The sequence below is a fragment of the Ctenopharyngodon idella genome, chromosome 19, assembly GCF_019924925.1.
Source record: "Ctenopharyngodon idella isolate HZGC_01 chromosome 19, HZGC01, whole genome shotgun sequence".
NCBI classification, from domain to species: Eukaryota; Metazoa; Chordata; class Actinopteri; order Cypriniformes; family Xenocyprididae; genus Ctenopharyngodon; species Ctenopharyngodon idella.
In genome coordinates, this window is record NC_067238.1 from 25,490,268 (window position 1) to 25,515,294 (window position 25,027).

The 25,027-nt window shown below is 40.3% G+C and overlaps 1 protein-coding gene across 26 annotated transcripts in view; it reads right to left on the reverse strand.

Moving 5' to 3' along the window:
- Positions 1 to 25,027, reverse strand: part of macf1a (microtubule actin crosslinking factor 1a) — a 182,457-nt gene that overhangs the window by 34,198 nt on the left and 123,232 nt on the right. For 25 of the 26 annotated variants that reach the window (XR_007926431.1, XR_007926430.1, XM_051872300.1 and 22 more), the window contains 9 exons: positions 23,193 to 23,349; positions 22,983 to 23,094; positions 21,977 to 22,039; positions 20,486 to 20,724; positions 20,149 to 20,278; positions 19,393 to 19,592; positions 18,584 to 19,091; positions 17,495 to 18,489; positions 15,296 to 15,796 (listed from right to left, as the gene is read on the reverse strand). Coding sequence is in view for 24 of the 26 variants with exons in the window: in XM_051872300.1 (XP_051728260.1) it covers positions 15,296 to 15,796; positions 17,495 to 18,489; positions 18,584 to 19,091; positions 19,393 to 19,592; positions 20,149 to 20,278; positions 20,486 to 20,724; positions 21,977 to 22,039; positions 22,983 to 23,094; positions 23,193 to 23,349 (2,905 nt within the window). In the remaining 2 variants the exon portion in view is untranslated. The remainder of the gene's footprint in view (positions 1 to 15,295; positions 15,797 to 17,494; positions 18,490 to 18,583; positions 19,092 to 19,392; positions 19,593 to 20,148; positions 20,279 to 20,485; positions 20,725 to 21,976; positions 22,040 to 22,982; positions 23,095 to 23,192; positions 23,350 to 25,027) is intronic. The other variant, XM_051872282.1, reaches the window with a different exon arrangement.

Sequence of the window (25,027 nt, forward strand, 5' to 3'; positions counted from 1 at the left end):
GTCTTTTTTCTTGTCACCAAAAGGACTAGCTGGTTTAGAATAGTCAACATATAAACTGAAAGAGTAACCTTTGCACTCACCACCTAAAACAATAAACTTAACGAAGGTTCTTTACCTTTGTGTCCAAATCGAGGTCATGTTTTAATGGTGAGATTTCTTCCACAGATCTTGCTTCACAGGTGGCCTCACAGTCATTGTCACATGATTCCACACCCTCCTGAGAGTTTGTCTGATTCTCTGCCTCGTTAAAAAGACCATGTAAAAGGCCTGGCTCTAGTTGCTCCCACTGGTCCCTCTGTTGGTGCACAGTGTCTAAGCCTGATCCATCTGAGTCCCATTCACTATCCCCAGTCATTGATCCGAGTACAAAGTCAACACCTGATCGGGCTTCCTCTGACTCAGAGTCCAAATCCTGACAGTCTTCACAAGCAGAGCCCCCATCAGACACAAGCCGCTCAGGGGCTGCCAGGTAAACAAAACTATCGGAAGAGAGAAATGCCCCTTCCTCTGGCTCAGGGCAGCATTTTGGGAGGGGGCTTGGAGGGGCTGATTCCACTGATGGGGATGGGGGACAATCCTGATGATACTGAGGTGGCACAGCAACAGCTAAATAAACAAAACTGTCTGTTGCAACAAAAGCATCACCATCTTTGCTTTCAAGTCCTGATGTTCTTGACTCATGTTTAGTGGATGACAGAGGCAGAGGAGAAGGTGGAGCAGATTCAATACTGATATTGGGAGAATCTAACTGTGGGTATGAGGCATCTGATTTTGGCGTACTTGTGGTTCCCTGAACAGCCTCTGTTACTTCCCACTCATGTGATGACACCTCCTCTTGAACAAATACTTCCATGGAGACTGAAATCTCTTCTTTCTCTGAGTTTAAAGTAGCTCTCTCTTGGTCAGAGGTCATTTCCATAGTTACTTGAGCAGGCTCAGAGGAAACTGCATCCTCATGAGAGACAGCCTCACAGTGACTGTTCCTAACTTCACTTTCTGCCTCATCCTCCAACACAGAGCACTCTGGAGACTGGTGAAAACTGTCCTCAATTTCCACCCCTTCTAAATCAGTCATGAAGATGCCAAGATTCATATTACATTCAACATCTGCATTCAAATTCTCTGGGGGGAAAAGTCTATGCTGTAAGGAGATATGAATGTCAGATGTCTCATCTTGTTTCATTACCTCCTCATCCTCTTGCTGTTCATGATCTGATAAAGCTCCGCTGCCTAAATCTGAATCACTCTCGGGTCGCTCATAGCTCACAGTCTGAATTGTATCGGATGGAACAGTCCTATCTTGTTGTGAGGTTTGAATGCCACTTGATTCAGAATCTAAAGCATCTGCATCAGCTGTACACGCAATATAATCATCTTGTTCATGGTCATTACCCTCACTATTACAGGGAAGACATATTTCCAGTCTGTCTCGTCTTTGGTCAGTATCCTCAAGAGAAAAGCAGCTTTGCGTACTTTCTGGTGAGTTTTGATTTATTTGTGTTACACATGGCTCAGTCTGATCTGTGGGCTCTACATGGTATGTGACGTCATGTGATGACATCACAGCACAGTTTTCATCATACAGCTCTGTGATGTCACATTCATGTCTGGCATCAACTTGATCTATTTTCACTTCAAGCAGGTTGTCACAGGTATCTGAGTATTCATAAGTGTGAGAAAGATCCCTCTTCTCAGAAACAGTTGATTTGTCTGTGTCTTCTTCCAAACACTGTCTTTCCAGCTCAAGAAAGAGTTCGTCTGATCCTGCCTCTGAGCTGGGGCAGGGGGAAGCACTAGGGGCCTCTGAGCCTCCAAATCCTACAGGTGGTGTCAAAAGGGGCCAGTGGCCTGAGGATGCAAGTTGTTGTGTTTCCCAGTCTTGTAATTGTGATTCCTCCTCTTCTACCTCCCAAGATAAACCACTTGTTTCACTGCTCTCCAGTTTCAACACTGCTTGCCAATTTCTCTCCTCCATCTCCAGTCTCTCCTCCTCTTCTTTCTTTTCCTGCTCTCTATCAATCTCATCCTCCTCCTCTAACTCCTCCAAGATTCTGCGTTCATCTTCTTCAAAGCAAAGTTCAGAGGCTGTCTTCTCTCTTAGACTGGCAGTAGGAGGTGGCCAGCCCAATAAACCATCCTCACCACCCTCCTGACTGATACAGGGAGACAGGGGCAAACCCCCATAATTAAGTCCCTCTCCTTCTTGCAGGAAAGGTGATGGAGGATCCAACAGGTAAAAAGATTCCTCATCACTCTCCTCACCAAGAACGGGGGGCAGTGGGGGCAGGATAGGGAGAACCCTTCCATGCCCAAGTGACCTTTTACTACCCCTCATGCTGCGGGGCCAGGTACGGGCTTTAGTGGGGGGACAAAATACTGGTTTTGGAGGTATTAGTGGAACAGTGTCTTGGTCATGTTCCAGTAGCGGTGAGTCTCGCTCATTATCAGAAGTTCTAGCTGCAGTAGTATCCCAAATTTGTGGTGGTTCTTCTGAGACACTTCTAACACACATTGGGACTGGAGTTGGTTTACTTTGCTCGCCTCTCTTTCTCTCGGCCTGTTGAGAGATACTAGGACTAGGTTGTGGAGTGACCGACTGAGCAAAAGTAGTAGTCTCTGAGGGTGGTTGTTCTTTTGAGGGAGAGTGCAGAGCAGAAGCAAGTTTGTGGGAGTGCAGTTGGTGGGGCTGTTTTTGTCTGAGCGGATGAGGAAGATGGGAAGGAATTGGGCTAACAGTGGGAGTGAAAGAAGGAGAGCTAGAGACAGGTGGAGTTTGAGGGCCTCCAGATGAGACAGGGGAAGGTGAGAAAGGTGGTGCCAAAGGAGGCGATGATGTAGAAGGAATAGATGAGGCTAGTAAAGACGGCACAGGATGGAGAGGAGAAACTGGGATTCCAGCCCCAGACAGACGTTTCTCTCCACTCTCTCCAGGTGAAAGCTCTAAACGTTCTGCAAACTCAGGGTAAGTAGGGGGCATGAAAGCTTTCCATGAGCGCCGATTTGGATTGTCCTTCTTGTCACCACCCTGGTGCCGCCTTTTGGTCACAACAGCTGCCCCAACGGCAGCTGAATTTGATGCAGGAATAACCACTCCAGATCCAACTCCTCCGACAGGTGACATACTCTGAGGATCACCGGTGAGTTTCAGAGCATCAAAAATAACTCTTTCATCCAGCTTTTTCACACCTGCATCTGCAGGCCCTCCCCGTGCAACAAATACTCCACCTATGTCAGCTCCCAAAGTCCCATTGCTGGAGAGTGTACTTCCCTCACCACCCCCTGAGCCCAGAGTGCTGCGAGAAGGCTGGCTGAGCTTTGTGCCTTGATCAATCTGCTCATTGATGCGCATGGTGTCATAAATTGACCGCTGTGGCACATAGCAGTCCTCAATGTATGCCTCCTCATCATCGCCCTTCCCAAGGCACCTGGGGTTCTGCCGCAAGCAGTCCGGGCGGCTCAGAGGTTTTCCCATCCCAAACTACAGCGCCCTCAAGGGGCTGAGATGGGATGGTTACTATTCCACAAACAAAGCCTGCAGTGATTATTAGTGAGGTTCTGAACATACACATACAGTCATGCACTGAATTCTCAGTGTACAATGTTTTATGATGCTTAACATCCAGCATAAATATCCAAGTAAGAAAAGGTACAAGCTCTTGATTCAGAGCTACATGTCGGCATCTGCATGTGCAACGCTGAAATGCGTTAGAAATGTCTCTTTTGCATGGATAAATCTGTGTAGCAACATATTAAATATTAAGAAAAATATACAAAAGGCTGGAAATGTCTGATTGAGACATCCAAAATCCATAACAGGATAATAACATCCCTGATGGACAATATTCCTTTGTTTCCCTTCTGAACAGCTGAGTCCTAAACCCTCAAAACAAGAGCAAAATCCAAAATCCTTTCCTTCCTTAGTGCTGCTTCCTCTTGACTCTCCTTCCCGCTGCCACAACAGGAAAAATCAACGCGGGGCTTCAGCTACTTTCACCATCTTCAAGAGCAGCAGCCAAAGTTGTATGAGGCTCCTTTTAAGGTGAGATCTCCACACTCAGTTACATAAAACTGAGTTCGGCAAAGAAAAACAAAAAGTGCCAGTCAGGAGATTTTGTCTCTCATCTCCCTTTTCTTCTAAGAACATAACGTAATAGACATAATTCCTTGGAAGTTTTTCAAAAAACAAGGCATCTTGACAAAAAAAGTTGTAAACTTACTTGATAACACTAAAGATATTTAAAGACACAATCATAAAAACCATAACAGACTCACTCTTCCGACAGTCCTACCAGTGTTCCTGCTGTGTATTCTTTATCAATTTCTGCTTCCTCTTTTTAATCCTATAATGAAGCATTAATAGAGCATGTCAGGAAGAGAAGCCATCTGTGCCTGAAATACCTCATCCTCCTCTTTTATCTTGTCCTCTTCAGCAGACGGAGCACAAGGGATTGAAATCAATGAAATCCAACACTCATTGTGACATGTTCATTTCATATTAAAAGTAAAAACATGAAAAATATTTTGGCAATCCTTTCATTCAGAGCTTCGGGGGAAATCCAAGGGTCCAAAAGGTGTCTGTGTCCAGAAGGGTTGAGGGTATGTAGATCCAGTGAGTCCAGTACAGCCGTGGAGAGAGTGGAGAGTCAAGGGACTGTATCCAGAAGGCAGAGACCCAGACAGAGCTTCATTCCAAGTGCTGCCTTGCACTTCAGGCACTGTGATTTCCAGACAATCCCCGGACACACTCCCAATTCTCTTATTTTCTTCTTTCAGTACTCCAAACACAAGAGCTCAGCTAGGATCCACGCAAGCTTCTTGCTCTTCTTTTCTCTGATTTCTTCTTGTGCAGACTTTCTTTCTCACACACGCTTTTCTCTGTCTGTTCTAAAGCCACTACACAGCTGAAATGGTTTGCAGCTGCTAAAAAAATCTCCCAGTTTTCCTCTCTCGTTCACTCCCCCTTTCTCTCTCACACACACTCTCGCCTATTTTTTTTCCCTCTTGCTCTCTTTCCCTTCTTTCTCTCTCTCTCTCTGTTTTTGTTTGAATCCAGCTCCGTTTGTTCTGTTTCCTGCTATGGTATTAAAACACAGGAAGTGGTCCAATCATGCCGGTTTCCCCTTCCAAAAAAACATGCGAGACAAGGCTAGAGGAGTGAGCCCAAGATAAAGTGGGTGGGAGGAGGGACCATGGAGTCAGTGGGAGTGACCAATCTGGGGATCTGACGTGTTTCTGCAGAATCACTGGATAACGGTTGCAGCTTATCGCATACTAAGCTCTATATAAACCATCTATGTAAACGAAGATGTATTGAAGAAGAGGCACTACATGCTCGTGCTAAGAGTATTCTTCTATCATGTGTACAGTGAGCTTCATTGAAGCGACTGAGTGAATGATAAAGCTCATTTTCATTGTGTAACTGTGATATTCATCACTTTGCTGTAATCTAAACCTGAATCAGCTGGGATAAACACTCCCACTCAAAAGGAGCAAATGCCTAAAGCAAACCACAAACTCTAGAGCACAATAGACAGACAGACAGGAAAAGTGAGAGTGAAAACGATAACTAAAGTGGGAGTGGTCATGCTGAAAGAGGAGGGAGCTTGTAAGAGGGAATTAAAGAAATAACGGCTGCCTTTCTTTCCCCCTTAAATAAACTGCCATACGTGGAAGCAAAAATCCCCTGCACACATTCCCTCTCACTGTTCAGTAACCTCTCCCTCTCCTTTTTCAGATGGGCTTTCTGTAACAGCAAGACAATACAGAAGGACATACAAAAGTCTGCCATATTCACACACACCCCACTTGTGCATTCCCGTCTGCTACTCTTCTGTAACACAATCCTGTCAGGAGAGAGCGTAAGGAGGGGCTGGGGCCTCTGATGAGGTGCTTCAGGATAACATAACATGAAAATGAATGAACATTCTACCTGGAAGTATCCACCAACCTAGACCAGCATGAAATGGGAGTGTGAGCTTTCAATATTTTTATGTGTATTTTGTTTTGCATCTCATTTTTCCTTGTTTTATTGCACAGATCTCAACTCTGTCTATCCTCTGTTTATAATTGATCATTTACTCACTCTTCATTCCAAACCTGCATGACTTTCGTCTTCCATGCAACATAAAAGGAGAACAATTTTCTTTTCTATGCAATTACACTGAACAGGGACTGAAGCTTTAAAGCTTCAAAAAGGATGAAAAAGCACCATAAAAAGTATCATGAAAAAGGCCAATACAACTTGTGTGCTATATTCTGAGCCTTTCTTAGCATATATACATCATTATTCACTGATATGTTGGACATTGTCTAATGAATCATTAACATGCAAAAAAAAAAAAAAAAAGGAATAACAGCCTCTGGCTTTTTTTGATGCATTGCTCACACAAAGCATTCATATGACTTCAGAAGACTTGGAATATTGCTCACAAGTCCCTGCTGAAAGGCTTTAGTACCCATTTATTGTGATTGCATGGAAAATTCTTCAAATTTTTTTTTATTGTGTTCTGGGAAGAAAGAAAGTCATACGGGTTTGGGATCAGACTCATTGAGGGTCAGTAAATGATAGCAGTACATTTTGAACTATATCTTTAAGAAGCTCCAGCAGAGAGTAAACACAAAATGCATGTCCGCCTATTCTTCATAGCACCCCGTCCAAAAAGCACAAATGCATGCAGAAAAATGCACGCACTCACACATGAAGAGGGGGAGGGGCTTGTTCGTCCTCAGTGATCTAACTGTTGCTCTGAATCGCCACGCTCCCCGTGGCCTGCATATTAAGCAAGCTAAATACTCTGTCTTTTTTATAAACTCTTTCCCCCTCTGTGTCAGTTGGGTTGCAGCTGTCATGGCTGCTTCCAACACAAACCTCCCTACAGAAACAAAAGAGGTTTGTTGTCCATTTTGCTGGTGCTTGTGCTCTCTCCCTCTACCCACATCAAACTAGGTTTCAGTGAGCCGTAATCCTCAGCTAATTAAAAACCGGACACATGTGCATCCCAGACATAACTGGAAGACAAACAGTAATATCAAATACATTTGTACACAAACCAAAGAAAGAAAACAAAACAATGAATCTAAATCTATCCTGTGTAACCTGTCTAAACCTCCTCTTCTCATTGCACTTCCTTACACCAATTAAATTCATGACTGCTTGACTGGTGCATCCCCCACTCTACTTTTCCTCATTCTTTCAGTGACTGGTCATTTGGCCAGTCACGCCTGGTTAAAGAGTCACAGCCTTGACTCAGACAGGAAGAGGGAGGGGTTCAAACCCCAAAATCCCCTAAACACTCTGTGGTTGGAACTGAACTGACTGGCATAGGTAAAGCGCTACTAGTGCTTTGTGTCTTGTACCAAAACGGCCCCCATTTAAAGACTGGTGGTCACTCAGCAAAACAAGCACGAGGCCCGGGAATATTATTGACTTTAGAGAGCTATTTGTTGCCTCAGCAGAGCACCTGTTGATATTGTTTTCCTTCTTTATCTTTGTCACTTGCCCACTACTCTTGCTACTCTCTCTCTCTCTCTTCCTGCCTGATTGCACTAAAAGTAAAAAGGTACTGAAAGCCTCATCTGTTTGTTTCGGTTGTTCATCTACCCCCCTCTTCTCTCGTTCCCTTTGCCACACTGGTTACTAGGTAGCATGTCTCTCATTTTCTCTATCTCAGCAGTAGATTTATAATTAACCACCAGGCTTTACCTGAATGACTCAATGTGTGCATTGTTCTCTCTCGCCACCACAGACACAAAGACATATGGAGCTGAGACAGGAATACAAACACCTCTGCTAAGAAAAAGGAAAGGAGTCTGGTCTTGCCACAAAATTAAAGCAATAAAATAGATTTTGAATGTATGAATGAACACATTAGCACATAAAGCAATGACCTTCAGCTTAACATTTAGTTAACATGTTCATATTAAAACTGTTATTCAGGAAAAAAAAAAAAAAAAAAAAAAAAGAAAGAAAAAAAAAATCTGCATCAGAACCCACATTTGACTTGTTCAGTCAAAACATTGATTATTATCTTGCTAATTATTTCCAAATGTCAGTGGAGTAACCCTATTTAAATTAAGTTTCTATTTATTTCTGTTGGTGAGCTAATTGAGACTAACTGGAAGGCAAAGTGGGCTATTCTATGGAATGCCACAGTAATGCACAACAGCTGAAACAATATCAGGCAATGGGAACAGCTAGAGAGAGCATGACATAACAGACATATATGTGTACACACACTCGAATGCCGGTGTGTGATGTATAGAACAGGGTCAGTTTAGAGAAATTAAGTCATCAGATTAGTCTAACCATGTTATCCTAATTTAATCAACCCCTTAGTGCAAAAAATAAACTGAAAAATGACATAAACGGTAAATTTAAAGGTGAAAGATGTTCAAGAAAAACTCTTGGAAATTGAAAAATGAAAATCACACTAGCATGACATCAGAGATCACAGAGATGGCACAGAAATGCTTAACCACAGAAAGTTGTCTGAGGCTACAAAAGACATACAGTATCTCCACAATCACAGACTGCTCCACAGGTAGACATACAGAGTTATCTAACTAATCTAACTAGCCTGGTTATGAAAAGTGTACCCTAACCCTATAATCAAAGCGCATGGAAAAGGACCATTAAGATATTTTGCATTGTGACATTATTCAACACATTGTAAATCACTTTTCACTTCTGAAGAATTTTGTCATGACAGTTAAAAAAAAATAAAAAAATAATTACACTAAAATTTAATTACAAACTGCCAAAGTCACACCCCCCAGTGGTGAACCATTGAAATTTCGAAACACTTCTGACGTAACGAAGCCTCATTTACTGAAATCATGTGACTTTGGCAGTTTGATACAAGCTCCAAACCACTGATTCAAAACAAAAGATTCGTAAGGCTTTGAAGCTTCATGAAGCAGTGTTTTAAAATCGCCCATCACTAGATATTGTTGAATAAAGTCGTTATTTTGTTTTTTTTTGGCGCACAAAAAGTATTCTCATTGCTTCATAACATTAAGGTTGAACCACTGTAGTCACATGAACCCTTTTAAATATGTCTTTAGTAGCTCTCTGGGCATCTGAAAGTATTAATTATCTTGCTGGCAATGGAGGCCTCACTGAGCCATCAGATTTTATCAAAAATATCTTAATTTGTGTTCCAAAGATGAACAAAGGTCTTACGGGTGTGGAACGACATAAGGGTGAGTAACCCTTTAACGCAAATGATCATTTCAATTTTATTTAGGGTGAAATATGACCCAGAATTTTTTTTTTTTTAAAAATGAGATTCACCATGTTAATAAAACTCATTGCAAGAACTTTACATTACCTTATTGCAATAGTGATCAAATTATTCTTCCAGGAAAAATCAGTGCTAATCTGCTTCATTTGACTGGAAGGCCATAAGATTGATGAGTTAGAGGGAAACCCCTAAGGTTTGGGTGGGGGTAGGGCAGGTCATGACATAGTCCCCGCATTTGTTTTTGTGGAAGAAAGGCTGTGATCACAAACTACGTAAAAAGAGGTTGATAAAAATAGACAAACCGGCCAAAGTTATGGAGGGATGGAAAGAGTAACGGGAGTGAAGATATAAGCGGCGAGGGTGAGGACAGCGTGGACAACCTGATGTGATTTAGAAGCCATTCCCTCATCCCAACAGCCCTGTGAAGGAATTCCCAGTTGGACGAGGGGCCCTCGTTTCACTCCAGTTTAGCACTTCATCCGGCCCCGCCAGCTCAAGCCTCAGCTGCTCTGGGACAGGGCGACATGGGAGCACACAAGGGTACGTAAGGGACAGGAATTTTAGGGAGAGGGGCAACCACACCCTGCTTATGTGTACATGTGTGAGTGTGTTTGCAGGGTTGAGGGTGGGGAGACAGCTGGGATGCCGGACGCTCCACACGGACTGGAATTAGAAACATTCTCACACATGGACCTGCGGGCACACTCCCACAACATACAAACACACCTTCTGTGTCTACTTATCATCCTATAGCACACGCCAACCTGCTGCTAAATATGAGAACATATTCAGACAGGAAACACCGGACGACACTGGCTAGACATTTCACATTGAAGTCGTAAGTGTGAAAAGCCCTGGCTCTCTCCAACCAATTTCCACAACATCTCAATACGCTCATTGTTAAAAAGCTAAACAATGACACTGACTAATCTGACACCTTCTCTTAATACCCCATGCCCCCCGCAGCTGCCCCGACGGAGCTTACACAACAAAAAAACCTCTCAGACACACACACAGGATCACCCTCCCCTCTCCACCCCTTTGAGCAATGACATCATTTTGGATTTGGTGTCTTTGAAATGGAGTCTGGCTTGTGTGGAGTGAGGCGAAAATGAGAGCAGACTATCTGGTGGCAGACGAACGGGCTGCACTCAAATTTATCTTACGATGTTTCATTACAAAGTGGTAGACGAAAGGAGAGAAATGGGGCAGAGAGGATGGAAAAATGACAAGCGCTTGCAGCCAAGTTGGATGAATCCCAAAAATGTCTTTTTGAACACATTTTATTCATCCTTCTCTTTTTCCTCTTTGTAATGAATGAGATCTCATTCCTCAGCTTCCTAAAAATAACCTCTAGACTTCAAATACATACAGTGGGGTTCAAAAGTCCACTTGTGAAAATGCTTCTATTGTGCATTTTTCCTGTTACAAATTATATTCATGCAGCATAACATTAATATCAGTATAATGATGTAAGTGTATTTTACATTATACATTTTATATTTATATTATTTTACTGTTAAATCTCACATTGTGTCTTGTACTGTCTTCAAGAGATATGTGGTTGTCTCCATTTCAAGGTCTTCAAGGTCACAAAACAATTATGAGAAGCAGTAATTTTCCACTGCCTTTGTTGTAATACCACTGGCTGAATATGTGCTGATCACAGCCAGAGCAAGCACTGAGAAAGACAACTAAGATTATTCAGTAAACTCAATTCAATACATTTTTTAAAACAGATATTTGCTGATAGAAGGAGAAATCTAGTAAGAAATAAGCTTGGATGTTAGAATAGTGTATCCAAGATTTTCAACATCAACACAATTTGAAGCCCATTATACTTTATATACTGTGCTGTCTTTGAACTCCACTTCAACCTGTATTGATTAGACATCCACTTGAGTGTCACTGTTTACCATATCGACAATACCCACTCTTCTTATTCAGCTACATCATCTTGAGTCCTCTATTCTTCCTTTTCTGCCCCTCTCACTGTCTGTCTGCCTGTGCTGTGCTCTTAAACACAGCTATACAACCTGCTTTCATTTAGCACCCATGAGAGAATAAGAGAGAAAGGAAGAAAAGAAGAAAAGAAGAAAAAGAGATGATGATTGATGGCGTGCTTTCAGTCAACCATATCGTTAAAAATTTGATGGAGAGATTTATTAGATCGCTCTGCGTATGATGAGATGAGGTAGGAGTAAAGCTATGAGACAAGCAAGTGGGTAGACAAGTAGTAGAAAAACAGAATACTCAAAAATGGAAAAAGCGTGTGGAAAAGACTGAAGGATTTCAAGACTTCCTCAGTTAGGAACACCATATTAATGAGGATAGTTGCAGTCCAAGTTCCAAGAAGTAATTAAAAACAAAGACATTACATTAAATATAAAAAATGTAACCAGCGACAGACAGATATATTGCTTATTTACTATGTTTGAGTACACATAATTCATATTTGAGTATTGATAAATAACTGTGCCTGCTTGACTGATTAAAGCCGGTGTCTCACTAGCTGATTTTTTTCATCCAATTTTCCAGTCGTTTGACCAAATACACTATGGTTCAAAAGTTTGTGGCCGGCAAGATTTAAAAAAAAAATAATAATAATTGAAAAGTCTTTTCCCCAATGCTACACTTATTTGACAATAATAGAGTAAAAACAGTAATATTGTGAAATATTACAATTTAAAATAATTGTTTTCTATTTGAATAGATTTTAAAATGTCATTTATTCCTGTGAAGCAAAGCTGAATTTTTAGTATCATTACTTAAGTCTTCAGTCACATGATCCTTCTGAAATAATTATAATATTCTGATTTGGTGTTCAAGAAAACATTTTTATTATTATCAGTGTTGCCCTGATTTATATTTTTTGTGAAAACCATGATACAATAATTTTTCAGGATTCTTTGATGAATAGAACGTTGAAAAGAACAGCATTTATTTTAAACCAAAATCTTTAATAGCATTATAAATGTCTTTACTGTGAAAAGACTGAGATTATGCTCATTGGTTCACCCCACCAACTATGTAAAGCTGGGTCGGTCAACTCTTGATGGTTCAAATGTGGAGTTTAAAACAAAATTGAAGAATCTGGGGGTAATTTTTGATGCTAATCTAACATTTGATGCTAATCTAACATAACATGACCAAAATACTGTTAAAATTTAGAAATATTGCCAGATTGCATCCAATGCTGTCTACTCCTGTTAATGAGAGACTGATTAACACTTTTGTGTTTTCCCATATTGATTATTGTAATGCCTTGTTGGCTGGGGTGTCAAAAGCTACCTTAAAAAATTGCAAGTAGTGCAAAATTTGGCAGCTAGAATCCTTACTATAACTAGGATAAGAGATCATATTACTCCCATTTTGGAGTCCTTGCATTGGCTTCCCGTTAGGTTTAGGGTACACTTTAAAATTTTGATGCTTACTTACAAGGCCTTACATGGGTTGGCACCTCAATATTTGACCGAGCTTTTAATTCTCTATACTCCAACGGGTGACCTTCATTCATCCAAAACTGGTCTCTTAAATGTTCCTTTAACTCACTTGAGATTGATGGGAGATAGGGCTTTTTCTTCATTAGCTCCAAAACTTCATTAGCTCCAAAACTAACCGATTGAGATAAGGCAAGCTAAATCTCTTAGCATTTTTAAATCTCACCTTAAAATTCATTTTTGTAGGGTAGCTTTTAATTGAATAATTGTATCAATTTTTCATTTTGCTTATTTTATATGGTGTATTTTGTTGCTTTAACTTTAATTTTATATGTGTATTATTTATATGTGTATTATTTTATATGGTGTATTTTTGTTGTTTTTATTTGTTTCTGTAAAGCACTTTGAGATGTACATTTAAAGGTGCTATAGAAAATAAAGGTCAGATTTTGCTCAGTGTCCATCACAGTGGTGACATCATTAATGAGCTCTCAGTGTTGGCACTGAACAGAGGGATGCAGTACTATGGAAAAAACCCTCGCAATGAAAGACTGACCTCACAGGAAATTATAAAGTCTCTGAAGAACACAAATGACACAATGACAAATTTCACCCTTTATCCCAAATTCCAAGAACTTCAAAAAGTCCGATGATAAATGTTGCTACTTAAAATCTTCAAATGTTCAGTTAAAGGTCACTGGACTACCTCAATACCACTCAGTCTTTTAAACTAGTTATACTGTTGTTGCTGAGCAATCAAACATGGCGGAGGAAGGAATGATTCAGTCTCAGCAAGGCATATTTTCTACAGCACTGATTCACTCTCCTGCTCCTGGAGGTCTCTGACGCCCACTACATCCGTCATTTCCTCAGCTCCATTCCTTCCCACTTCCACCTACACCTCTTCACTTTCACACTCTGCTTTCTCTCACCACCCTCAAGAAGCATGAGTAAGAGAGATACAGACATTTCATCAGACGGACAGAGGAGGAAAGGTGAACTCGAGCAGCCCACTCTAAGGAGTAAGAGATGACATGTCTCTCCTTATTCTCTTGCCACCATCACAGAGAGCATGATGGGAGGAAAACAGCAAGAACATATTGGGAAACGAGTATTTATCAAGGGGGAGTGCTTTCACCCTGCAGTAATTCAAATATTATAGGCCTAGTCTATGAGTACATTCTAAGCTCTCCCAACAAACATTAGCTTAATGTAGCTTGATTACTGATCAAAATAAAACCGAAATCACAATATGGCTAAGTGTAATTCTATCATGACAACTCTGAAGATTTTTAGCATGGTAATGGATATAACAATGTTAACGTATTTGGTCTTGGCAGAATAGATCTGCTACACTACTGCTGTTGATAATTGCTGCTGCTGCTGCTGCAGAGCAAGTACAGGAACTTGCTACTGCTAATACATACGCTGCTTTGTGTACGCAAGACATACTGCTGCTGCACAAATAGCATATATAAAAATTACCCATAGCATATTTATACAGGTGGAGCTGGGGAAGGTGGAGGGTTTCAGAGGAACTCTGAAAGTGCGCTGCAAACAGCTATAGTGAGTACCAAACAGCCATTTAAATGTTGTGAGCAGCAAGCTCATTGGCTGCAGATGAGACATGAACCAATCAGCTGGTGCCAAATAGTTAATGCTGAGAATATCATCAGTTTGCGCTAAGGACCCATCAACCTGCGCCATCTAGAGTTTCATGACAGAACTAGGCATTTATAAAATTGCAAAAGTTGTGATTTAATTAAATAAATATATGCAAAGTGAGATACGCTTATAACATGCATTTGGGAACGCAGCATGCGTCAACAATCTTCTCAAAATTAATAATTAATTAATAGAAGTGCTTATAAACCAGCAGCTGTCAGCAAAAGAGAAGCAGAGAATCCCTTCCTGGGATTTTCCACCAAAATAAAAGCTTGATATTTTAACATTTGAAAACTATGAAATTAAGATAGCCATAAATATTAGTATTGTAATTTTACATTTTTTACTGTAAAATACAATTATTATTACTATTATTCTTCTTAAATATTTGATTTTTTATTTTACAGTGAATTATTACAATAGTAATATTTCTTATTTTGTATAATAATAAATTGTCTAAATTGTGCATCCCTGCAAACAAGCTCAGCATAACTGGTAATAACTAACAGCATAACTAAATTTTTTATCAAAAAAAATCTAAATTAGATTTTCCCCTCACATTGTGCAGCCCTGGCTTCATGTGATTTACACAATTAGGACATGTTCCTGGATCAAAATCCTTTGCTAGTTCTAGAACATCATCCTGCATCATCTGCAAAACATTTTACTCTGAATTTAGGGGTAGGGTGGTTGATTCAGGAACACAGCATTCTTCAGTAAACCACATTGTGCATGACGAGAGCTATGCTAGACCTTGTTTAGATATTAAAAAAAACAAGTCCATACCACATGAGCTCATGTTTAGGTAGGCGGGCTGAGCCCTTCTAAGACTGAAACCTTAGAACCGCCGGTGGCACAAGAACATTGTTAGCAAACAACGGAACCTGATATTGCAAATGAAAGCTACAGTACACACAAAAATATACAGTTTGCTAAATATTTTCCTACCTTGAATTCTTGAAGCTGCTGTTTAATGACCTCTACTTCTGTCCCCACGACAGCCTGTGTGTTCAGCACTTCCTCTGCCCGTCCCAGCAACCCCTGTAGGTCGGCCAGTCGGGAGTAGAACTCCTTCACACGTTCTTCTGCTGCTTCTATGAGTGCCAGACGGTTCTGGCCCCGCTCTGCCAGCTTGCCTGCCTGTCTGCTCAGGGCTTCGGTTTCTCTCCTGAGGGCCAGAAGATCAGGAGAGCTCCCCTCTCTACGTAGCATAGTTGTGCATTCCCCACCATGACCTTCCAGCTCGGCACGGAGGGCATCAAGTCGGCTCAGGAAGCCTCTGACAGCGTCAGCCTGCGAGGCCAAGGAGTCAGCATCTCGTCCCACAGGGCTAAGGCTGTCCAGCTCATCGTCCAAATCAGCCAGGCGGGAGAAAATATCTCGAACACGTGACTGGACCTCTCCCACGCCCTGCAACCGGGACTCCAAGGATGAGCAGCATTGCTCAGTCTGTGGGGGAAAGAAAGGGGTCACATGCAGGTAAATGAAGCTGAGATTGTGGGCCATTTCTACTACACAGTAGATGTTTCATGACACAATCATATGTTTCTAAATGTATTGTTTATGTATTTTAATATTAATATAAGTAACAATATAATATTTCATAATATGAGAAACAATAACAATATTTCACAATAGTAACTTTAGCTTTTGATTTCTATCATTTCACCAACTGAGGTGGACGATGACATCACTGTTTTCTTCAGAGCTGCTTTATAGCTGAATTGAACTCATTTCATATTTGACGATCTTTACACAGTTATTGAATCAAATTGAATCAACACTAAACTGACCTCAGCTGAACAATGACACTATTTTTTTTTTTTTTTTTTTCAGAGCTGCTGCTCTGTTTGCATCACTGAATCATTTTCCTTTTTATCCCTGTAAAGTTGCTTTGAAGCACTATATAAATAAGTGACTTGATTTAGGTGTTATCCTGAATATTTTCTTGCCATTATGTGAATAATTGTATATAAAATTATAAAAAATGTTAAGTGTCTGAGCTTGATCACAGGATATTTCTGAAAGTCTGCTTTATATATTTTCTTTTATAGAAATACGTCCTTAAAGGGTTAGTTCACCCAAAAATGAAAATTAATTTATTACTCACCCTCATGTCATTCTACACCCGTAAGACCTTTGTTAATCTTCGGAACACAAATTAAGATATTTTGATGAAATCTGATGGCTCAGTGAGGCCTGCATTCACAGCAATGGTACTTCAAGATCCATAAACGGTACTAAAAACATATTTAAATCAGTTCATGTGACTTCAGTGGTTCAACTTTAATATTACAAAGCGACGAGAATATTTTTTGTGCGGCAAAAAACAAAATAATGATTTTTTTAACAATATCTATTTCAAAACACTGCTTCATGAAGCTTCGGAGCTTTACGAATCGAGTCAGTGATTCAGAGCGCCAAAACCACATGATTTCAGCAGTTTGGCGGTTTGATACGCGATCCAAATCACTGATTCGATTCGTAAAGCTCCGAAGCTTCACGAAGCAGTGTTTTGAAATAGATATTGTTAAAAAATCGTTATTTTGATTTTTTGGCAAAAAAAAAAAAGGTATTTTTCGTCACTTTATAATATTAAAGTTGAGCCACTGAAGTCACATGAACTGATTTAAATATGTTTTTAGTATCTTTATGGATCTTGAGAGAGGAAGTACCATTGCTGTTAATGCAGGCCTCACTAAGCCAATGGATTTCATCAAAATATCTTAATTTGTGTTCCGAAGATGAACGAAGGTCTTACGAGTGAGTAACGTACGAGTGAGGGTGAGTAATAAATGACATTATTTTCATTTTTGGGTGAATTAACCCTTTAACTTACAACACAAGTATGTATATATTTATATATATATATTAATATATAAATAAATAAATAAATAAATATATATATATATATATATACATATTTATAATGTAATGCAAAATGTAAAAATGTTAATACTTAAAATGTTGACTACAAACTACTAAAAATGAACAAGACAAATATGGACCAACAGCCAGAAAAAGACTGCATCTTATTTCAGCAAACACGAAATGAGAGCAGACAGATCAGATTATATATAACATCCCAACTACCGCCTGAGACCTGACACATTCCAGAGGCTCCTGATCATGTGCAGATTCTCTCACCTTCTCAGTAACTTCTTCAAACTCTTTTTCCGTATCACGAGCTTGCTGCATTAGCCTCTGGCCGCCATCTTCGCCAGCCCCAGATATCTCAGGTGCATCCTGCAGCAGCCCCTGAGCCAGATTTCGCAGGTATACCACCTGTGGCTGTACAGAGTTTAACAGTTCCTGTTGGCTACGCAAACGCTCCAGGCTTTTGTTGCTACAAGCTTGTGGCCCAAGTGCCTCCTGAACCTCGATCTGATGCCTGGCTGCTTCGAGTCTTCTCTCCACAGCCAGTCTGCCATCTTCAAACTCCTTCAGTCTGCTTCCCAACTCCTCTAGCTGAGCCGTGCGTCCCTGTAGTCGCTCAGAGAGGCCGTCTATCCTGCGATTAAGCTGAGCCTTTTCATCCCTCACTTCCTCTTCGCCAGTGCAGCTCTGCTCCAGCAGCTGATCTGCTGCTGTGTTCAGAGACTCTACGAGGGGGCGACGGCGATCTAAGTCAAGACTCAACTGTCTAGCCTTTTGCAAAGCCTCGTCTAAGGCGGCGGGATCCAGTGATGGGTGGATCTCTGCCTCCCTTTCCTCACATTCTGCAACCCAGGGTACAAGCTCATTGCGGTGTTGTTGGTACAGCTCAGCACGGGACAGCATGTCTTTTATTCGAGAGTGTTTCTCAGTGGCCTGTTGGTTCATGCCATCCCAGTCTTGCCGTAAGGTGTTTAATCGAGTCTGTAGGGCTAATCGCTCATCTCCAGCAGGGAGGGATGCCAGTAGAGATGCCCCTTCAGCCTGGATGAGCTCATAGGATCCACGTTGTTGTGCTATGGCTCGCTGGAGATCCTCATGTTGGGCGAGAAGGGTCTTCAGAATGTCAGGTTGGCAAGGAAGGGCTTCAGAAATCCCAGCTGTGTGGCTCCCAGCCTGCCCATCCAACCAGCCACGAAGCTCGTCAAACATCTGTTGGAACTGTTGAGTGCTGGACAGGGCGGCCTGCAGCTGGGACAAGCCATCAGCTGAAAGACAGCAGTGAGAGGGATGGTTACTATTATATACAGTACATTATGTACTGTATATTACGGTACCTGCATTACAGTGAATGTTACTCACCAGCCCGCTCTTCTAGGTTCCTGAGGGGGCCGCTCACACTCTCCAGTCTCTTGTGTAACTCATCTCGGAGATACGGTTCGGCCACAATTGTGCTGAGCTCCGCACACAGCTGCTCAGCCTGGGCCAGTTGACCCCGTCTCTGTTCCAGCTCAGAGCGGATCTCCCCCGTTTCCTGAAGCCTACGGCGTAGGGCTTCGGGTTGAGCGCTCAGAGAGGCCTGTGCATCCAGCCTCTCACCTAGATTGGCCACACTCTGAGACAGCTCCCTGAGAAGGGCCAGGTAGCGCTCGCTGGTTCCCTGTGCCTGGTCGATCTGCTGAGAGCGGCCCGTGAGACGAGAGGTGAGGTCTTCCCATTGATGTGAAATGTCTGCCAGCTCCTGCCTCACCTCCTCTAGGTCCTGTCCATCTCTAGAACCCTCATCTCCAGTCGGAGAGAGGATTCCCTCTGCCGCCTGAGTCAGCTGGTCAAACTGGGGTTGCCGTGTCTCAAACTCACGTAGCATGAACTGACGGGATAAAGAAATACATTTAAACAGACTTGTGGTGACAGATTAGTTTTGATTACAAAATATTTGATTTGACTTTTTTTTAATGAATTTGAGGGTTAGGGTTAGGACTACTTTTAAAAGGTGGAATTTTTCTATGAAAATCTACAAAGTAACACCGTCAATGTTTTAGACTGTATTTAATAATCTGTATTAAATGAATATCGTGAAAAGACCACTGTACTGTGATGTTCACAGATTTGTTGTTCAGGCGTGTTATTTAGCAGACAAAACAGGAAGATATCATTAAAAACCAGTTTACCTGCACTTGTTGTTTCTGTGTGTTGAGCATGTTGGGGTCAATACTCAGTGGGCCTAATACACTCATCATCAGCTCTTTCTCTCGTAGCCATGGTCCTAACTGACTGGCTGCTGCTGCAAAACTACCCAGCCTATCAGCACACGCCTCCAATTCAGTCTGCCTCTGTGCTGCAGTCTGATTGGCTGTAGTCCACCGTGAATCTAGAAGAGAGAGCAATATTTAGAACAAATATCACAAAGACCAATTTTAATGATTTAGAAATCATGAATCTAAAATATACTTGAGTGATTGTGATTAGTTATTTAGATACTAAACGTAGCAAGGTCCACTGAGGATTATGATAATGCACACAAAGCAATCTGGTTCCCTGATTTCCTGTTCATTCAGACAGACCTTTTTTTTTTTTTTTTTTAAAGAGCATTTTTATGCATTTCTAGTGACTCACGGAAAAAGATTTGCATTCTGTTTAAATGAAGCACAATGGATACGAAAAAATTTCCCTGAAAAGGTTGCATTTTGACAACAAATGGAATGCTTTAAAATGTTTTAAAGCAAAAGTTCAGGATATTTGATCTGGAAAAGACAAGGTCAGAGCTCTTCTTGGAGCTTACATTTTCTGTACCAAACTCTCGCCTTTTGACCAACAAAGGAATATTAATGCACTATTATGTCACTAGTTATAGGGACAAAGTCCATTAGAAATGCATTTAAAAACACTGTATGCAAGGACACCACATTTTAAAACACTTCACTGACCTATGTCTTCAAGCTGACGTTTCCATGTCTCAGCTTCAGGAGAGTCTGGATTATCTGTTATTAGCTGCTTCAGAACGTTCTTGAGATCCTCCACTTTCCCAGAATGCTCAGCAAGCTCAGAAAGTAAAACCTGGACACAGATACCTGTCTGTCAGCTAATTCACAATTTATTCACACGGAATCAAAGTTTTTTTTAAAACTATGAGATAACATAAAAAGGCAAAACTAAATTAAAGAAAGTGAAAATATATTTGCTGGCTGGATTTAAGGATAAATAATTTGTGGGGGGCTGTAGTTTGATACCCCTGTCAGGTATTCAATTCTCTTAAGGGTTTACCTTGGTCTCTTGGGCTTGAGCACGCACCACCTCTGGCCGTGAGGGTGAGGCGGACTGCCCTTGTGCCAGGCTCTGTTCACGGGGGCCCAGCCACTGGATGAGTGCCTCAGTGCCCTGCCTGGCCTTCTGCCGCAGGTCAAGAGAGGCCTCTTGCCTACCCTTCCTCTCCCTCAGGTCACTGCCCAGCTGCTCATACTTGCAGTTCACATCTGCCACTGCCACCTGGATCTCCGTCAAGTCTGAGGGTAAGAGCGAAGAAATGTTGACGTAAGTACAGTCAGAGCCGGCCAATGACAAGGCCAAATAGTTGTAAAACTGCATCATGTTTGTGGTACTTTTCCAAGCAATGATATACAAGCTGAGGGAGAAGCATCTCAATGAATTGTTTTTTTGTTTTGTTTTTTTGGCTTAGTGGACTAAAATCCAATTAGCTGTGAACAGCAAAATACAGGGCCCCACACATGACATGGGAAAAATTATATACACACAGTATAAATAGTGTGGCCACGACTTAAGAATTTGCTCCATGACTTTGGAGCAAATTCATTACCTCATTTTAGGTAAATCAATGTTGTGAATTTAACTTATGCATAAAATTGGAATATTGCATAAAATATGTGTTCAAGAGAACAAAATCGTCACTTCCTGGGAAACTGCTGCAAAATGTTTGTAATAAAAATGGAAGTTGCTGCAATAGGGGAAGCCACTGTGGCTTTTTCTTCTGCGTTTGGATGCCTGGTGTTTTGGAACACAATTTTGTGAGACAATTCTGGGAGGGAATTAAACCAAATCATTCTGATGACAGACTCAGGCATTTCAGAATGATCAAACCAACATTTGAGATGCTGTACAATTAAACTGGTATGCTGGATAGTCTGGGTAGTTTTTTGTTGTGCATCGAGAGATTTATTCAGTAAATGTGTTTCCAACGTAGTTTATGCGCTTGTCTTTTTATCAGAAAAAAAAAAAAAAAAAAAAATGTATCGGCCTCAACTGAGTGCATAAGTTTTTTATGCACATTTTTAGAATGTATGCGCATCTTGGTGTTTCCATCCAGCGACTTTTTATGCGATTTCCCAAAATTCACATAAAAGTAGGTGGATAGTTTTGTTGATGCATTACAATGGGAATCAATACACTGGATATTGACTACACTGTCTTAAACAAACAAATTACTTGCAAAAAGATAGTCCTTTGTATCAGATTTATGTGCACTGTCAGTGTGAAAGAAAGCTTAAATGGTTGAACAAATTGGTCATATGCACAAAGACAGATGACACCAATCCGCACATACTTAGAAAGCAAACTAACAGAACAGGACAAGAAGCAATACTAAGAAAAATGGGGTGAGTGAGTGAAAGGGTGAGGAAGAGAGATGTGGAGTTATCGCGCTTGGGGAGTGGAACGGAAAATGTAAATGACTAATAGAAAAAGACTCCAGCGATGAGGATGCTGCACAGCTCACTGGCTAAAGTTGTGGAGGAAGCTCACCTTTACAGGTGTGAATGCCATTAACACTGTTGGGGCTGGAAGCACCATTGAGCTGGGAAACACCTGGGAGAAAGACACACAGACACACGCTCAGACAATGCCACAATAATTCACAGGCATGCTGAAGCAGCACATACATACACAAGCAGCTAGACAAACTCAACACAGAGGATTTAGACACAGAGACACATATACACAAAGTATACACAATATGCTCAAACTCAGTAGTCTGGAAGGTGGTAGATGCTTAAAGTGATAGTTCAGGCAAAAACTCACCCTCATGTAATTCCAAACCAGTATGACTTTATGTCTTCCATGGAGCACAAAAGGAGAACATTTGAATAACCTACTGGTCGCTCTTTTTCATGCAACAACAAATTAATAGGGAATGGAGCTATTATTCATTAAAAAGAATGCAAAAGTACCATAAAAAACACAAATCAAGGCTTTTACTGGTCAAAAGTTTGTAATAATTATGATTTTTTTTAATTGCTTTTGAAAGAAGTCTCATGCTCACTAAGACTGCATTTATTTGATCAAAAATACAGTAAAAAAATGAATATTGTTAAATATTATTACAATTATTACAATAGTTATTTTAATATATTTTAAAATATAATTGAATTTTCAGCAGCCATTACTCCAGTCTTCAGTGTCACATGATCCCTCAGAAATCATTCTAATAGGCTGATTTGCTGCTTAAGAAACACTTCTTTTCATTATCAATGTTGAAAACAATCGTGCTGCTTAATACTCAACATTTGTGGAAACCATGATACACTGGCATTCAAATGTTTGGGATAATTAAGAAAAAAAGAAAAAGAAATTAATACTATTATTCTTGTGGCCAGGATCTATAAATCTGCATTTTGTTTTCCATGGAAAAAAGAAAATCATACTGATTTTGAACGACATGAAGGTGAGTAAATGATGACAGTTTTCATTTTGGGTGTACTAGCTACAGCTACATTTTGGCCCTGAACCTCCACAATGTTGTTTTTCTTACCAGCCTTGTTTTTAGGGGCTGTGGTGTTAATAATCAAGTTCTCAAGTTGTGAACTGGTCTTGTTCAACTCCTGAACTTGGCTTCCTTGGGTCTCCCATTCTGTGAGCAGATCCTATAAGCAAATTCATAAGACATGTTAATTAAAACTCACCTCACCTAAAACAGAAACTGATGTCAGAACACTGTAAATAGAGAGAACTACAGTCCTACTTTAAGCTGCTGTGCTCTTCTCTGCAGGCCTTCTGTGCTTAGGTTAGGCTCTTTGGCAGGAAGTTGCTCTTGTACTGACTGCAGCCACCTGAGGAGGGAGCCAGAGCGAGAGCGAAACTCTGACAGTTCCTGAACGCAGCTCTGGATGGAATCAAATCTGTGAAGGACAAAGAACAAGAAGTTAGATGAATATGAACTATGAAAAAATTGGTTTGATTAGATTTAATTAATGGTGAGCATTCACAGTGCTGGCTCCAATGAGGCGACTTGCTCAATGTAAAATAAAACCCGTAAAATATTTTTCAAATGTATTATTCCTTTCTTAGAGTAAAATGTTTTAATGAAAAAATCAGAATTTTTAATAACAATTCAGAATACACCTTTAACAGCAGAAATTGGTCTTTTAAACCATCATAACAGAAAAATCTCCTGTAAACAGACCGTACCAGACATCTTTGGCTAACTATCCCTCCTATTAATATGGCAACACTAGATGCTACTATTTTAGGTCATGGTGATAGATCAGGACATTGTGTGGGATATTATGCAGAGCCAGACTCCACTCCAGGGCAGGATGCCTTCTACCAATGTTAGCAGCAGTTAGAGTCGAAGGTCATGTCCTAACATGCTACCATTTACATAGAGTTTATATTACTATAATCCCACTTCCCACTCACAAGTATTCCTAGAAATATGTGGAGTGGATTTAGAATTGAACACATGACCAACTCTTTAATGAGTTCTAGAGTGCCTAGAGCCCCAGTATGGCATCTTAAGGAGGGATGTGGACAAATGGTTTCCATAACGGCGGATACAGTAGTGTCAAATCGGGTTAGCATGATACTATTTTTTTTATGGTGGAGAGCATTCAGTCCATACAGCCTTTATGAGATTGGTCTTATTTTTGTCACATGTCAAATGTCAAAGCAATTAGAGTTGGCAGGGCATCACATTTCAAGATGAAAATATTACAGAGAATAGCTTGGAACAGACTGTCTATTGTGCTAATGGCTATAACTGCCAAAGGCATTGAGGGGGACAATATTACAATATCCTGTATTTTTGATAACAGCATTAATTCTACTTTCAGTCTGAATTAAAAAAAAAAAAAAAAAAAAAAAAAGTTATATGTGGAAAACAGGGATATTATTGTTAATTAAAACTAAAACTATTAAAACATTTTTGCCAATAAATAAAGATGAAATGAAATAAAATATTAGATGAAAAACTTAAACTAAACAAAAACTAGAAATGTTGAAACTAACTAACATAAGTTTAGGTTCATGCATTAAAATAAAAACTAAAACTCAACTAAACCTAAAACTGAAATAAAAATAAGGTAAACCTAAATAGCAATATTACAGATAAAAAAAACCTATAACAAAATTACTAAAAATTAAACTAATGAAAACAGAAAATATAAAAATAAAAGCTAATTTCTAAATATTAAAGTCTCCCTGTGGTGAAAATCAAGCTTTTAATGTTGTTTATATGTCTATGTGGTGTTTTTAATATGCTTTAAGACAAATCGTGCAAATTCATAAGTCAACACCATTGCTGAGTATTTTCTCCTTAAAACTGCAGTGAACCAAAGACAGTCTCAAAAACGTGCTTTGAAATTGCTGGTGTTTCTGATGTCACAAACTACCTTGTAGCCAATCACGTCAACGTGTGATCATCAACGAGTGGATCTCTGAGCTGGAGTGAGTGAGTGTAGTTGGAGTAATTTGCATATTTATAAACCGTGAATACTAAATGAGGCAAGGGTGTAGAGCTACATTCAAGCTATTTTAAGGCATGAAGAAATAATTTTTCAAGGAAAAAATGTTTGAATG